Source organism: Perna viridis, chromosome 2 (genome assembly GCF_037379345.1).
Source record: "Perna viridis isolate PV_CMFRI_1.1 ecotype Kerala chromosome 2, ASM3737934v1, whole genome shotgun sequence".
Classification (NCBI taxonomy): Eukaryota; Metazoa; Mollusca; class Bivalvia; order Mytilida; family Mytilidae; genus Perna; species Perna viridis.
Window position 1 is genome coordinate 23,859,059 of NC_142446.1, and position 18,279 is coordinate 23,877,337.

Here is an 18,279-nt window from a genome sequence, read left to right on the forward strand (position 1 = left end):
TAACTTTTTATGAGCAGCTCGCTGTGTTTTGTAGAGAAGCAGAGGACGCTTACCCTCCTGCGCACCTGGTTCATGCTCCCAGTTTTTAGTGGAGTCAGAGTTGCTCATTTCCTTTCGTTACTTTGTATGTATATGTATTATTTTCGTTTTTTTATATTCTTTGTTTTGTTTGTCTATGTATGTTCTTTGTCTCAGGATTACATTCTTTTGATTTCCGCTAGAATCTTGGTTCCTTTGATTACTCTTAGCCTATAAATTTCAATAGATGAGTAAAAAATCAAAATATATCCGTGCTTTTCTCTTCTTTGTTCCGCTCGCTTTTAAAAATGAGGCTTTCATATATTTGATACTCAATCTGGAAACATAAATAAAAAATTTAATTTCCCATAAACATGTATTTCAATGCATATCTTGCATAGAGTGTTTAGTTTTGCAGATGACGCTGAATTCCGAAAACTTAATCATGCTCGATCCTATCCTTCAGTTTGGAGCTGAAACAGAAGAACAATAATATATGTTGTGAAGTGGCTTAGATTAAATGTACATAAGAATAATGAACAAGTGAACAGTAACCACGTTTAAAAGATAAAAAGAACTACATACAAATGAAATATAAATAAAACATAAAAAATATAAAGAATAGAAGCAAAAAAGTATCGAAAAGAAGACTGACAAGTGCCGACACACACCGGAGACACAAGGTGCCTTTCAAAATTGAATTTTGTTCACTTATTCAGTATTCTGAAAATGAAGACACTGACATGTGTAACGATGAGGAAATATGTAACTGGCATTCTTTTATAATTACCAAATTTGCTAAATTCAACACAAAAGAAAAAAAGACTTGGAATCAAACTTTTTGACCAAACAAATTTGTAATAACTATTGCTAAAGGGTGAATGCAACGCTTCTGTGGCAAATTCTCTCCGATAGGTCCTTATATAAATTTTATCCTATCATCCATTTTAAAATTCTGTCGGACCATAATAACCCAGATAAAAGAGAGGATTTTTAGTAGGATATGACCCATTTGGTATAGGTTATATTTAAAACACGAGCACTATTAAAATGTGAAGACTAAACTAAACCAGAAGATAAATATCACGAGAGTAGGTTGACAACAACCCCATCGGGATGAAAATGTAAGCCCAAGGCTAGCCATCGGTCTCCAATGAACGACTAGGAAATCCTCATACCACAGGGCAGGCTGCAGCTGGCCCCAAAACATCATTATACACAGATACAGCAAAAGAGTTGCTTAAATATACTCAAGTAACAAGACATACAGAGGCCAGAAATTCCTGACTTAGGACAGCCGAAAAAAAAGCGGCGAGGTTAGAGTACTTTGGCGGGATCATAACCCTCCCCTTTCGAATTTGACCACTGTGGAAAAAAATATTACACATTAATCAGTTAAAAAAGGTGTGAGTTCCTCGTTACAACGGAAATAAAAAAAAAAACACAAATGTACAAACTAAGGACTACTAGTAGTTAACTGACATGCCAGCTCCAAACCAGTTTAAGACTACAAAAAGTTATGTCCCATCGTATGTAGAATCAATCCCAATTCTTCGCATGTGGGGTTAAGAATCACGGTACATCATAAATCATACAGTAAGGACACAACCCATGCCATGCCAAAAATTGCTTTAAAATAAAGTGTTTAAATTTATATGTAAAGACTCTATGAGCGAATCAGTGTTAATACCAAAAATGTTATCTTTAACAATTTGACAACAACATCATAAATATATCCCTTACGAGTGAGCCTATTCAACGGTTTAGTTAACTTGTTGGCTTTCCGTGCTTCGTGTATTAATCCTTTATAAGTACATCTGTAATTGAGAGCGGGTTCCTTGATTCGGTTGAAAAAAAAATTGTGAATTTTTTTACGAGCTTGTTACATCAAAAATCTTGAAGTAGTAATTTCTCGGTTATATAAAGATTCCTGTCGTAAAAATCCGAAACATTGTTACAAATACTAGCAAATCGAACCAATTGTGATGTGTAAACACAATATGATGGTGACAAGCGGACGTCACCATCTAAAATAGATAGTTGACAATAGAGAATGAAAAATCATCCTTTTTATCATAAATTTTAGTATTAAGTTTACCATTATCGATATAAACTACGATCAAGAAACATACATTCCTTATTATCAAAATTTGCTTCATTAAAAGACAGTTCTACAGGAGATATATTTATAGTATTAATATTGACGTCATCGTTGTTTAGGGCCAAAATATTGTCCAAATATCTAAAGGTGTTATTTAATTGTTTTACCAAATGTTTTCTTTTGGAAGGGTATTTATTTATTTTAGCCATAAGTTGTGATTCGTAACAGTAACAGTAACAGTAACAGTAAGATCGAGGTCCGCAATAAGTGGTGCACATTTGGTTCCCATAGGAATTCCAATAACTTGACAATAAACGGTTTCGACAAAGCATACGAAAATGTTGTCTAAAAGGAATTCTAATGCTGTAAAAATATCAAAAGAAGTCAAATTAACGTAATTTTTATGTTTTTCGTTACTAAAAATGATCTAAAAGAATTCGAACATTCACATCCCGATTAATTAAATGACCATTTGAAAAGATATGTGAATTTTTGTTTCATGAGATTATGTGGAAGTGTAGTGCATAAAGTTGAAAAATCAAAGCCTAGAACAGATTCGAAAGATCCCGTATGGGCATGCAATTTATCAAGCACTTCAAGCGAGTTTTTAACACTCCAAAAATAGTTAATTCCACTATTTTTCATAAACTTTGTTACAAAAATTCATAATCTGTTTTTTTTATGGTATTGAGTGCACTAGTAAGTGAAATACAAAGTCTATTTGTAGAACAATGATTTGAAGAGGAAATGAATCTATATTTATAAGGGTACTTGTGAAATTTGGGAAGCGAGTACATAGTAGGAACGTCCATGCTACTAGACCGAGCTTGTAAGGAGGTAGCGACACGTTTGTGTTTGTTCACAATTTCACTTTTTGAAAATTTAGTCAGTTGGAATGTTGGTAAACTCGTAATTTCTTTCCGTAGAATTTCGATATAAAATTTAAGACGAATAACAATAACATCATTTGCAACTTTATCAGCAGGAACAAAAACATATTCCTTGCTGAGCTCTTTCAGTTTATGTTTATTCGGGAAATTCGGTTTTGATGTTGTTTATTAGGAGTAAAGTGTTCCTCAAAATGTTTTATTCGGATGTCAACTAAATTCAGAACTGTTTAGAAAAAAAGAATCCAATGCTTTCTCATCTACTTTCTCACGTTTTATCCATTTTATACAATACGAAAGGAGTGAGTCCTGGATGATATTACGACATTTATTCCAACTGATAGTGGCTGATGGACGATGCTTGTGTCCTTTTTCATCTCTCGGTTTTAAACGCCATTCAGATTACCTATAAAAACATGAGAACTGGGACCATAAATATATTTTGGGTTTCTTAAATTTCAAGATATTGGTATATTTTCCTTAAAGTTCACATCCATATAATGCGTAATTCCATATAATTAAAGACATATTTACGGTTGACTTTTTGTAAATAGAGGAAATAGAAGGGAGTTCAGTATTATAAAAATAAGCACGAATAATTTCATCAACTGTGTGATCATTAATTTTAATATACCAGCAATGTTGATGAAATCAAAGCCGTATTAATATATTTAAATTTTAGAAAATATTTTATGTGATTTTCTGGACGATCAATTTTGGCGAAAAGTTTGGAATAATAGAAGGAAATTGATATTTGAACTGTTTCATATTTGGACTGCTGAACGATATTTTGTTACAATGAACTAGAATAGTGTGTAATCTAGTGACTAGTATTGAAACATAATTTGGTTAAGAGTTGATGACGTCCATTGTAGAAATTGTAATGAGTTTTCAAACCGTAGTATTGTTATTTCAATATTCCCGTTTATTTCTGTTAACTCTGCGTCCATGAGACCTATTGTTGCACATTGGTTTAGAAACCATATCGAAAATGTTGACCGAATCGGTGTTACCAAAGTCTTCTCTGCACAATTTTCGTTGTTAAATACGCAATTTGCGGTTTTGACTTTTGTAATATCCTATGTAAAACTCTTTTTTACATCTACTGATTACTCCTACTGTTTTTTCCCTTTTATACATGAATGGAAAATAAAGGTGTCATACCCGGTAAAATGTTTTTTTTTTCATAATGGCTCAGAAATATGACCCCATACAAGCCATATTTGTATAAGTCCTCGGAGTTGTCTCAGCCCAATAAAACTACCCTAGACTCGATACGATTGTCTTCGGACATAATATGGTTCAATATTTATATGTTAAAAAACCCTTCTGTGGTATTCTACAGGAGTATATACCATTGGGGTCCGCCACGTGAGTCTAAATTGCCCGACCCTACCAATCCCTTCCTATTTCCAGTGGCAATCAAAATTTGTCGACCCTATTTTTTTATTTCATCATCATTTCATGTTCATTGCCAGGATATAGCTGAAATATTGCTGCCCGGGCGTTAAAACCCAACAATCGATCAATCAATCTAAAGTTGTGATCTTTCATATACTCTGCCCACTTCTTGCCTAATACTTAAAAACTTCTGATATGTGCATGTATTTTTACAAAGTGAAAGTTCCTAGTTTTACATTGAACATTTGATGAACACTTTGGAGAGTTGAAATATTTTCGCTGTACATTGTGAGAGAAGACTGGAACATTGAAATCTGTGGACTACATGCCAATAAATCGTTTTAACTTTACTCTTTACACAATTACCCTCATTGTGCCCTCTTTGTGGTAAAGTTCTCAGGTAACAATTTGGCGGAGACAATTTAATAAAAATAAGTTCAGTATACGTTTCGGTTGACAAATATTTCATAGAAACTAAATAATCATTTCGTCTATCTGTATCTGAAACAGGAATACAACTTACTATGAGCAATGATATATTTAGCAGGTACGTAAACAAACTTATACTATATACTACAGTTTCTTTGAGCTTCTGTATTTTTTTTATATTTTTGACATCTAATTTGTATGAAATTATATCAAACCATTCTTTTACAAATAATGTCTGTGTCATAACATGTCACATATAACCCTTTGGCTTGATGTAAAATTACGTGTATTATCATTCGTTTATGATTAATACGTTATTGATATTTCACGTAACTGTCGGGTAGCTTTATACTACCTGACCGGAAGTACACTGAGTGTTAGAGGAAAATTGACTAAAACTTAATTTCTAAAAACTTTATTGATAATGATTTCGTTCGTTGCGAGAAAGTCATCATTATTTCAGTTAATATTGGGTTTTGTTGGAATAAGTGTATTTACCTTGACAGGTAAACACACTTTCAAAGGGAAATAATCATTTTACTGTACTTAACAAAGAGGTTCAATAAGGGGTTGTATTTTCAATTTCAGATCAGGACTGCTGATTCGGCGGTTTGTGATTTTACTGCTGCTAGCAATAACTGTAAATGGTATGATGGAGGCATATGTTAACCAAGAAACATCGTGTGTAAACGCGTGCTTCACGCATTCCATGTTTTAGAAGTCGTATATTTAATTGTATTATTACTGAAAATCAAATTTAGTTCATATTAAAAAAAATATCAGTATGAAAAATCTGAGTCAACTACAAAAATAAGACACGATTCAAATAACTATAAGCAAATTTAGAAATTGTACGTTGATCTTAATGGTTATACCCAACTAACAAAATGCGTGTTCTCAAGATATATATATCTTGAGAACACGCATTTTTTATATATATATATATATATATATATATATATATATATATATATATATATATATATATATATACATATATATATAAACAAACATATGAACATAATATATCATATAGCTTATTAATGTGATGTCCAGAGCCCAATTGATCTGATAGTCGTACCAACATTACAATTTTTGGTTCGACCCTGACTTGATCAGGCTTAGTTATTGATTTCATTTTCTGCTTTGAGACAAAATTTCTTTATAATAATTGCATTTATCAATTTCGGCAACTGTTTTCGCCTTCTTCGTCCATGGACGGTTGTATTTTCCTTGATTTCATGTTACAACATCCATGGGAGGGTGGAGTGGGGATACTGGGTAAAGGGTGGTTGAAGGAAAGTGAAACGGTGGTTGAGGGGACGGGGGACAGTGGTTAAAGGTGCGAGGAACGGGGTGAAAAATACAGGTAGCTGTGGGCAGGAGGATGGGAGGCGCTGATCCAGGGAGAGGGGAGCGGAAATGAAGTATCTTCTGTCCACCCTCACTTATTTTCTCTGGATTCAGTAATCGGCCCAAGAGCCTTATGTGAATACATAAATCACGGGAAAGTTTTCCGAAGCCTTTCTTAGGGTTTGGGTTCATGTAATATTAGGTATAAGAGAATTCTATTATATATCTCACGTGTAACAACAACTATTGTCATAATAGTAGACACTTTTAATTATCTAAAGGATTTTTATCAGCTTGCAAAAAATAGTCCTTAACACCATTATTAATTCTACGTTGTAAACTACCATACACCTTAACAAATCCTCCTAAATCCCGACCCCACGAACCTAAGCATGGGTAAGTAGGGAGGAGAGGAGAGGGCAAATAATTTTAATTGGTCATAAAGTGGAAACGATCACGTTATATCTTGCCAGTCTGAAAAATAAAATGGAAACGAAAATGATACATAGCAGGCTACCACCGTTCACTCGAGACATTGAAATTCATTCTTTTTGTATTCAATTCATTCAGTTATATGATAATATGAAAGTTGAAATAGAATTGACAGTTCTGTAAATATTTATAAAGGATGGAGGGTCGTTTTTAAAGTGTCGAGAGGAGAAGGTGATTCGTCAGATTTGGGAGGGATGGATTCTATGTACGAGTTGTGGAATAGCAGTAAAGTAGTAAATGATAATGCTGGAGGTTTCCATCAAGCCAGCTTGTCCTACATGTCACCATACCAACCGACTTACAAAAGCAGCATTGTAAACCAGTGGCAGGAGTACGATATAAAATATGTATGTATAATCATGTTCATGGTATCATTATCTCAAATTGCCATTTTAGATGGCAAAGGTCATATTCAGTCAAAAAATTCTGTGTGTACATAGCCACATTTTCGACTAATTTCAATTGCATTTTGCATAACAATCTGATGCAATCATCTGGAATTAGGACATATACTTTTATTCTGAACATTTTGTTAAAAGACAAATTTATTTCAGTGAACAAGTTTAAAATGCCCACGACATTATACTTCATTAAACTGTACTGTTCATGATAAACAATGCAAGGGCAAGGAGCTTTAGACACTTCTCCAAGGCAGCAAGATCTTACCATTATGTGTCTTTTTTTACTATTAACTTTCGATGGCTTCTTTAAAAACAAGTAAACGCTGTAGAACTATACTGAAATGTCCTTGAAAGAAAATGTTATATTTATTTGTAAATTTTAGTAATAATATCTTAACACAAATTGGTTAAAAGTTTTATGAACTCATAGTGGACATATGCACTGACATTAGTTCCTTTGTGTAGAACCTTAAGGCTAGAACCCCAAATACGGGCTCTTCTTCGGATTATTTCAATCACTAAATGTAAAGTTCCAGTTGCAGTTTAGGCAATAAAGTTAAGGTCTACTTACTGTTACTTACTCAGGTTTCATATGATTGGAATTACAGTGGTAATAAAAAGCCACTATTATGATATGTTTTTATCTGATATGTCTACTATACGTACTGGGGTACATTCACAGGGGCGGATCCTTACAATTTGAAAATTAAAGGAGGGGTTCCAGCCAGGATTTTTCAGACAAAGGGGGGTGCTAGGACATTATTTGCCATTTGATGTCAATTTTACACATGAAAATGACAAATTTTCCAATATAAAGCTAGAGGTGCCAATCCCCTGCACCCGTCTGGATCCGCCTTTGGTTTGTTTTTTTTTTTTACTTTAGCAATAGCTGTAACTGCATGTATGAAAGGATAGGTTATATTAGTTTATATGTATAAGTAAGAAAAACTTTAAATTTACACGCAGGCTAAACTAAGTATATATAAGGATGGGATTGAAGGAGTTTCTGTAGTTTTTGATGCCAGAGATACAGACAAAGACAGTTGGTTTAACAGTTCATTGATAAACAAATCATCATATACAGATTTGAATAAAAATGTTCCAACCAAGTTCAGCTTAAAAGGGTAAGTTTGATCAGTAGTTTCCCTTTTGTTTTCTCTCTTTTTGCCTGTTTACAAATACAAATTTTTTTTTAAGTTCAACCAAACTAAAAGTTCACTATTTGTTTTACAGGTCTTACTCTGATTTACGTTTTTCTGCTCTTCCACTGAATTCTAGGATTTGTTATGACAATGGATGGTTTGCTGTTGTTGACAGAGATATTCATTCTTTCTGTTTGAACAGAACCGATAAAACTCCCTTTTTCATTTACTCTCCACAGGAGAGAAGTTCCCAATTGAAAGGTAGGTAATGCCCCTTCTTACATTATGTCTGGTTTTATCAACATATACGAATAACTGAAAAAAATAAAAACTAAGCAAAATACATCTGAACACTTTTTTTTTCTTTTCTGTACTTAAAATATCACTCGAGGTTTACCATAAATAGAGAGTAAATTGTGAGGATTGTGTAAATATTGTCATCCTGCATACATGTGCGTTACTCCTATGCAGAACATTTTGAAAATACAGAAACTTTGCCGTTATGTTTTGTTCATCAGTATTAGTACAAACGAAAGTATTTCGCAAATTCAATTCCTTGGTAACTTCTAGATATTTCATCCGTCCGCCCCTTACACTTTTTTGTAAGATTTCTAAGCTTCTACTGGAGAGAATGCTTGGATATGCTTTGGTATTTTGCTTTCTCATGATGACTTGTACCCTGTCTCTCCTTTCCAGGTTCATTGCTCATCTACCTACTGTTTACCGCTTAACTAAGTATTTTTAAATATATTTGGTATATTGCTGTCTCATGACGACTTGTACCGTGCCTTCCCTTTTCAGGTTCGTCGCTTATCTATTTCCTGTTTCCCAATCGACTTCGTAGTTTTTATGTGCTGTATAATGGCCAATTTATTAACAGATTTCTCAGATTCTACTGGAGGGAATGCTAAGATATTTGGTTTACTGCTTTCTCATAATGACGTGTACCGCGTCTCCCCTTTACAGGTTTGTTGCTACTCTACATCCTATTTATCGACTGACTTAGTAATTGTTTTAGGTTGTGCATAATGGAAATTTTCGAAACAGATTTCTCAGATTCTACTGGATGGGATGTTTAGATATTTGGTATATTACTTTCTGGTGATGACTTTTACTGTGTCTCTCTTTCCAAGCTTTGATTGAAATAGTTGAGTGTGGATATTCTTAGCACGATGTAGCATACAAATTCTTCAGTCATTGACTCAGTATGCTTATTAGGCCAACCATAGACTCAATTAATTTGTTTATTAGGCCATTCATAGAATGTTTTTTTGTTTGTTTGTTGGGGTTTAACGTCCCAGCAAACTACTAGTACTTAATACTTCACATGTGAATATTAGTGTTTACAATTGAAAATGGGGAACTAGTGAAAAATTGTATTTGATGTTATATTAAATACTTTTTTTTATTTTAAGTTCAAGTATAAAATATATTATCTATTGGTTTAATACCATATTGAATTGAAGTTTCCCTCAAAGACGTTTTTTTCTTCTCTCAATCCGTTTAATGTGGCAATTATTTGGATGAAGCAAGGATTTAAAACAACTCCGCTTCGATTATTTTTACAAAAAAACTTAGGCTAGCACTATGTTTGACATCGTCCGCACAATGAAAAATTAATATGTCACACAAACTCATCTGAAATAATGCATCCACTTGGTATGTGCACTGGAACATCGAAATATCCAAGAATACCCAGGTTACCCAAAAATACCAAAGAATACCTAAAAATATACAATAAACATTCAAAATCATTCAGATTTGTATTATTTGGTGATTTTTTTTGTTATTTTTTAACAAACACCCGAATTGATCATCGTCAACAGTTACGCAATGCTTATTATGCATGATAATTATGGCAAGCTGTTGTGGAATTTATTCTATATTTATTGATATAGAAAAGTCGAAAATATTTATTTATACAAGGACTTGTGGCGTAATTTTTTTTAAAAAATTGACGATTTACTCAGCGCCCAGACATATTTAATGTAAAATTAACGCAATACCAAAGTTCAAATAAAGGTAAAATATTCGATAAAATTGCACCAGTTTTTCATTTTTTTTTAAATTTAAGAATTCTTGGGTATTTTGGGTCTTCTTTTGAATTCTTTGGTATTTTTAGGTGTTCTTGAGTTTTCTTGCATATTTCTATGGACCCGATTTGCACCATTTTTTAATGTACGCTCAATATTATGTTTCGCTTACTGCTCTAAACAAAACATTTCGAATTTTTAGAACTAGCATATTAACTAGACTTGCTTTCCAGCTTAAACATTTTTTTAAAATGCTCTGAAATTTCCAAATCGCTCTGTATTATAAAATTAACCATTTGGATTAACTCTTGCTATGCAAAAATATTATTGCGCTTAATACTAGACTTTAAAAAAAAACATCTTGGAATTATTTAATGAAATAGAATAAAAACATCTTGGAATTATTTAATGAGGTAGAAAAACAAATCTTGGAATTATTTTTTTATCCATGAGTGCCGTTTTTTTTCAGCTTCATTTTCACCCGAGTAATTCAGTGTACTTGAGATGTTAAGTCTAGACAGATTTCATTACTATAGCTATTATTTAAGTATTTTCTTAATCTCTAAACATCCTGTTAGCACTTTAATACTGGACTTAAATTAATCAAATGTATACCGGTTTTGAACAATATGAAACAATGAAATAACTATTCACTATGACGTATGCAGAAATACTAGTACATGTGCCATGACAGTAGTCTAATTCGTGACCTTTAATTGGTATTACACTTTCGTAAATCATTTTTTTTTCTTAAAGATTTAGTCTCTTAAAGCTGCATTCGCTGCCAAATTTGTTCAGTTCTTGATTCTACTGAATTTGGTTGATTCAATAAAATAAGTTTGTTGTAATGCAATTGAAGCAATAAATGTCGATAATACCCACAGAATATTTTGAAAACAACTTTTTTTAATCAGAGAAGATCGATAGCTCTGATCTAATTATTTTTCGCCGTTACTTCCGAAGATTGCCGATAGGCCATTCACCTGGCTAAAATACTTTAACCTTAGTTAAAAAAAAATAACAATAACGGATACATAGGTAAGCACGTGTCTTGTTTTCATATCATTTCATCTAGTTCTTGATTAGTTTTTAAAATGAATAATGACCATATTTGTGCCACATTATATCACAATACGTAAATTTCAAAAGTATCCTTGGGTTGTATTCGAATTTTTTCCTTTTACGGCTTGAGTCCGTCGGTCATCCTTGTCGTTGAATAACCACTTTCGCTTTGCAGTCAGATTTGTTATTAAAGAAGCGACCCTTACAGCACATGCGCAGATGAAGGTCACCAGAAGTCACATGCATACGAATTTAACTAGGTCGATTTTTCGTCTTGCAAGTCAATAAATATATAGACACATATTTCATGTATTGAATGCATTTTATTTGTGGATATCAAATGAAATTATACAAGAAAAGTACAATTTAGTAGAAATAATTTAAGGTTATGGCATATTTCAACAGACACAAAAATTTACGAAAATGACAGCTAATGGAGCTTTAACCATTCAGATAAAAGTGCATGATTGTTAAGATCGATACCAGTAGTTGTTTTTATTATAATAAAAAAAATTAAAAAAAGATTACCAGTAGGTATAATTGTTGTATATACAAGAATGCGGATTTATCAGCCAATCATACTTATAATCTGAAGTAAAAAGAAAATGCCTGTTACATGGACAGTAAAATGTCCTCTATACATCAGTTTCACCAAGATGCTTCAGAGGTAAATAGATTCGTAATCAAAAGTTATTTTAAACTGATATCGATACCTTTATAAAGAGTTGTGTAAACGAGAACCACTCATTCCTTTGCAGATGGGGCTGTTGGTAACGCCTTCGCTATATTTATTGGTATGTAGTAATAAATATAAGATACTGCTCTATCAACTACAACTTTTATAATACAAACTTTTGTTTTTGTTTTTGTAGCTCAGTTGCCCACTGTATTAATTGGAATCTTCGTTTTTCCCGACATGAAAAAAAAAGAGTTTATTACTTTATTTTCACTTACGATTTTTTTCATTTTTATAAGGTAATTTAAGTTACGATACTTCAGTTGCGCAAATCTTATAAAAGTCGAGAAAACTTGTGGCTCCTTTTGAAGATCTGTACTTGAACTTCAATACGAAATGTAAAATTTGGTTTTCTTCTCGGTTACTAAATTATACTGCTTTTCAAAAGTATGGTAATTAAAGGGCAGTTTTATCGAATAGTTGCGTTGTATCTAAATCTTAGTTTTATGTTTTAAGAAGATACCTAACTATGTTTTGCAGATGACTGTGTGATCAATCCATGTAAACAAGGTGGCACATGTACAACACTAATAGAGGGACATACCTGCCAGTGTGTAGACCAAACATTTGGCCAGGATTGCCAATGTAATGTCTTGTTGAAAAGATAGACTGATAGTTGTCTTTTGTTTATCCTAAATTTACTAAATTAAGAAAGCTATATTAATGGTTCATTAAACACTTTCATATGGTTTGGTTAAACAATAATACATGCTCTTCAAATTGCCCAATTCGACAACTCTGGAATCGGTCATGTCAAAGGCGTTATTGTATTATATAACTGTTGCATCCATCACATGTTGTGGGGTAAAATTAAACACTGTTATGATAAGAGAAAATAACAATACCGATGGTATCAACGAGAGAAATCTTTAGAACACAACACCAGGAACATTAAAAGGGCAACATTCAGAAAACATACCATATATCACAAATAAACAAAAAAAAAAAAAAAAACAAAGCGAATATTTGTCGCGTCTTCTGTAAAGTGTTTTTTTTTTTGTAGATACTTGTCCATGTGAGCAGAGAGCAAAGTGTTTGGCTATAAATAGTAGCCATGTAAACGGCAATGGAGAAATATATGTAAATGGTGTTTTTATTAACGACCAGTATGTGTCCTTAGATCCACATACAATGCTAGCTTGCAAGTGTCCACCACATTATTATGGAGATAAATGTCAAAACAGTAGGTATCATGGATTGGTAAATAATTTCCATTATACAGTTAATAATAATAGTGGAGAAAACAAAAACACCAGAATGTTCATATCTTTAATTTCTAAATGTTATTTACAATTGATCTGGCAATATAAATATGGAGCCTTAAAACTGAATGTTTTGTTTCATTGGTACAACATAAAAGCTACTCCTGTGATACTGACTTCATCGTTAAATATACTTGATATTATAGATTGCCCAATGTGTTTTTAGTATTAAACACATCTTCTTTATAAAGCCCATGTGTAGAAATGTACGTATGTAGGTAGGAATACATCATACTGATTTTACAATTGTTTTAGCTACTCTGCAATGTGCATCATCTCCCTGTCTTAACCAAGGCATCTGTAAGGAGGGATTTTCAGATTATACCTGTCTTTGTTCTGAAGATTATATGGGGAAAAGATGTGAAGGTTTGTAGGATTACCCCATTATTTTAACACTTTACAAGAAAGAAATGAATAATGTATAAAATTAAAAACTACAATTATATATAGAACAGTTTCTACCCGACTTGTATTACCGGAAGTGATATTCAGCTGTCTGAATTTCTTATAAATTGTTTCGATCAATGAATAAAGACATTAATGTTGGTTTTCAGTGCCTAAACCGCTTCCAAAGGAGTCTGGTTTAAACATTGGAGCGAAGGTAGCTCTTGGACTCTGTTTACCATTGGTTATCATCATCGTATTAGCTGTCATTTTCATAGTGTACATCTTCAAAAATCCAGATGCATATGGCCATGAAGCTACTGTAAAGCAATATAGTAAGTATACACTGTAGTAAAGGACTAATTTTCGAAAATATCCAAGAGATGATGAAATTCTTTCAAAATACGAAGGGGACATTTTAACAAACTTGTAAAAACAGTTAATGATGTGCACACCACCTATAATGTAATAAAAAATATGAAATAAAGAGAAAATTACAAGAGAGCCAGTGAACGAATTTGGGAGAGGTATATAAAAAGTATAATCAAGGGAACCAAGATTCTAGTAGAAAACAAATGAATGTCATCCAGGGACAGAGACCATACATGGAGAAGAGACATACACCACAAAGAACATGAAATAACCAAAATAATACATACAAAGTAACAAAAGTAAATTAGCAACCCGTACTCCACTAAAAACTTGGGGCATGAATCAGGTGCACCGGTGAGGTAAGCATCCTCTGCTTTTCTAGAAACACCCGCCGAGTAGACGAAATAGGAAAGGAAAACTATGACATGTTGAAAAAACCAGTTTTCATGGCGCAAATGGATACACCGTAACGATCCATGAGTTCATAGTGACGACCATAAAACTGTAGTGATGACTTCAAATAACCCTGTTCCAGAAGCGTATGGGTAAGATATCCAGCGCGATACAAAAAATGCGTAATTACGGCAAGCTCTGGCATAACATATGAGCTGTGTGTGATATGAAAACTTCATACGAAGGTGCTGAAGGGATGTTGCCACAGATGAAAGGAAAGTAGACAATACGGAATGAAAAGTCATCGCGTGTGTCGTATAGTTTGATCAATAGTTTTCCTTTACTCTACGTGTTTGTAAAGATATTGAACATAGCAAAAAAAGATATGACATTAATTTGATGTGCCTTTTAATTTATGAACCCAGGAAAAAGAATTGTCTGATTAAGCCATAGAACAAAAACAAAAATAACTCCCCCCCACCCCCACCCCCCCCCAAAAAAAAAACAAAAACAAAACAAAAAAAAAAACAAAAAAACAAAAAAACAAAAAAAAATATTTTTTAATTAATGTATCTCGTGTAAAACAAATTACATTTGTGTATTTTTAGCAATAGCCCGGGAATTTGTCCGGCGAAGTATACGTCGAATGTCAGGAAGAAGACCTAAACAGATGGCAGATACAAAAGATACAGTTGCATTTTCTCCCAAGGAGAAAGAAATTAATGAAGGTCAGATCAATCTTGGATTTGATGATGCAGCTAAATTTGAATATGGACGACAAAGCTCGGAGTATTATGATCTTTCCGCCACAGATAATGCTGTTGTTTCAGGGAAAACATCGAAATATCCAACTGATCCTGAGCAACCTCGTCCCATTGGCTGTCTACCTGCTAAATCAAACGAGTTACCAGTTGGCAAAGAAAGCGATTTTTATAAAGAGTATCGTCCTGCACAACTTCATGGTAGTGATAGTTATACAATTCCAGGTCATAGATATGACGAGTACAATCGATCTGAAAACGAGGGGCATCCAGAACCGAAGGCACAACCACGTAAACAAAGACAGACGGGGCGACGTGGACGCCAAAGTTCATATGACAACGATCAGCAACCCAACACATCTTCACGGTACCCGGATATGGATGAGAATAAAAACTCGAGCGAATCAAAACGACATAGTCAAAACAAATCTAGAGGAGGATACAATGGACAGATTCTGTCTCCAAATTCATTAATTGCTAATGACAGACCAGGTCATGACCAAAAACAGCCATTATACAATGATTCAAGGCATCAATCATATAACAACCCAATGCCCCATCAAGGTCAATCATTCAACGACACCAGATTATCTCCTGGATATGGAAGAAATGAAAGCATTCCAATAGAAGATACAAGAAGGTCCCCTGGTTATAATCAAAATACTTCTCATCAACAATTACACTACAGAAGCCCGAGGTACACACCTGGATATGGCAACAATGAAGGGGAATATGAAAGATATGACGAACAACGCATTCCTGACGATAGATACAACTACCAACAACGCAGTCCAGGTTATAGGTCCAACCAGTATTTTGGCGTTGAACCACGTACCCAAGCCAACAATGGTACGAACAGTCATAATAATGACCATTATAACCAACCACCAGCACCAAGACATTCTACTGACAACAGAGGCCCCAAGTACGGCAGATATTCTCCCGACGAGTCACGAGGCCAAAGGTCGGATGATAGAATTGTATTTACCTCATCTGAACCCATGGACGATGTCACTGTGTAAAATATTTATTTTAAGTATATTTATGTTGGATACTTGATAGTTTTTTATGATTCCAATATGAAAAGGAGCTATTTAAATAGGAACAGAGCAACAAGACATGAAGTACTATAACAATACCGACATAACAAGTATCAAGTAACTCGATAGAACGTTTCATTAAACACTTAAAGCACCACTCGAGCTCTCAGTACATTTAATTACATATAGCTACTATCGAATCGCATTGAATCATTTGTTGGAATTAAAAAAAACATCAATAAATTATATAACAATCTGTATTTAGATTACTAGTACTTTTATTATCTTACCTATTCTAAAAACATTTTCGAAGTGTTTTGTTTTATTTAAAACTTTCGATTAGCGATAGGGGCTGCTTTATATCAACAAAACTGAAAGTCAGTTGTTCTTTTTAGCAAACGATTGTTTCTTGTTAAAATGTGCAATATCTTCGATTGAGTTACCTAGAAAAATACATATTTACTGGTTACTTAAAATTTTCATATCTTATATCAGGAATGTGTTTATAAACTAGGGTTTGAATTAAAATATTATTAATGTCTGCTCATAAAATATGTGTATCATTTTTGTCTGAGATGAAAATCAAAGTTTTGCACTATTTACACATATAACGATATTTTATTATTTTTACGTGCTATTATAAACATTACTCACTTTGTATGTATGCATTTTGTACTTTTATGTGAATTCTTATGTATCTAACCATCGATATAAACTTGATAAATAAATATGACAGAAAAAAATTCGTGTTTATTCCATTTCTTCGATAAAAAGAATTACTAATGGAAGTTACGTTAAACTGTCACATCTGTAACACCATATGCTACGAAGAAGTATTAGAATAGGGACGATGCTATCGAGTATTAATACCTTCATTAGGAAAATATTAATATGTTTGACGCTTACCCTACCGGTGCACCTGTTCTATGCTCCCAGTTTTTTAAGTGGAGTCCGAGTTGCTCATTTACTTTTGTTACTTTGTCTGTATTATTTTAGTTACTTTATGTTTTTTGTTGTGTGTCTGGCCTGGATTACATTATTTTGATTTCCGCTGGAGTCTGGGTTTCCATTGAAAACGGCAATACATTTATTTTGCATTAGATTTACCCACTGCTTATAATTTTAGAACTTTCACCGCAATTTAAATAAAAAAAATCATAAAGCGGAAATGTCACTGCGCTGATAAAGCATTTGAATATAGTACCACATCAGCACAAGAAACTAAGTGTAGCAATTTATGTGGTTTTCATTTCGGTTCTAAAGGCTACCTGGGTTGGAAATCTATATCAACCGCCTCGATATATTTATGATCACAATAAAAACGAATACACCTGCACACAAAAAAGTTCCATACGTAAGAATAAAAGCTTTAAAAGAACGTCTTGAAATGCTCATTGCTACAAACATCGTGCTCTACGTCTTAATAAACATACAAATTACTCCAATATTTACTTTATTTACCATTCTTTCTCAGAAAAAAACACAACTCGTATATGATTACGAATGATTCTTTTCTTCACATTTCCGTATTTTTTAAGTCCTCACCAACTCCATATGGTTCAGGTCAATTCACTGGAGAAGTCGACAAACATTGTCACTGACATAGGTCCAGACATGTTTTCGGTCTTGGTCTTCTATATTTTAAAAACAAAATTGCAATATACATTCGTTTTATTAGTATGGTAGTTGTGCTGCAAATAACATAAGTAAATGGTTTCGATAAATAAGACCGACACAATAATACTCATTTAAACAAACTGTGAAAATGAACCTTCTATAATTAACACTTATCGTATTCAAAGTAGTCATGCATTGAAAAATATCGGTTTGCACTGTCACTGATTAATGAAATACGAAGATGTGATGGAGTGTCGAATGTTTTGACTAGCAGTTATTTATCATAGAATACTATAAACATTTTCACACCTTTCTTTACACTTTTGGATGCCACTTTTGTTAATTACTTTGTTATTCATGTTTAAATTAAATGTCGTTTGACTTGCTCCACGTCG

General features: G+C 33.2%; 1 protein-coding gene across 2 annotated transcripts; it reads left to right on the forward strand.

Annotated features, from left to right (window-relative positions):
• Positions 1 to 4,769: 4,769 nt before the first annotated feature.
• On the forward strand, positions 4,770 to 17,016 carry LOC148624160 (uncharacterized). Of its 2 annotated transcripts, none has more exons than XM_088566707.1 (11): positions 4,770 to 4,954; positions 5,425 to 5,483; positions 6,817 to 7,028; positions 8,049 to 8,206; positions 8,316 to 8,485; positions 12,078 to 12,113; positions 12,536 to 12,640; positions 13,059 to 13,238; positions 13,573 to 13,683; positions 13,872 to 14,036; positions 15,075 to 17,016. In XM_088566707.1, exons 1-11 carry the CDS (start codon positions 4,932 to 4,934, stop codon positions 16,247 to 16,249), a joined length of 2,394 nt encoding a protein of 797 aa, XP_088422833.1. In that variant the 5' UTR covers positions 4,770 to 4,931; the 3' UTR covers positions 16,250 to 17,016. The 2 variants fall into 2 exon arrangements, with proteins under 2 accessions (XP_088422833.1, XP_088422835.1); XM_088566709.1 differs by having other exon boundaries at positions 4,782 to 4,954; positions 5,425 to 5,517.
• The last annotated feature ends 1,263 nt before the right edge of the window (positions 17,017 to 18,279 follow it).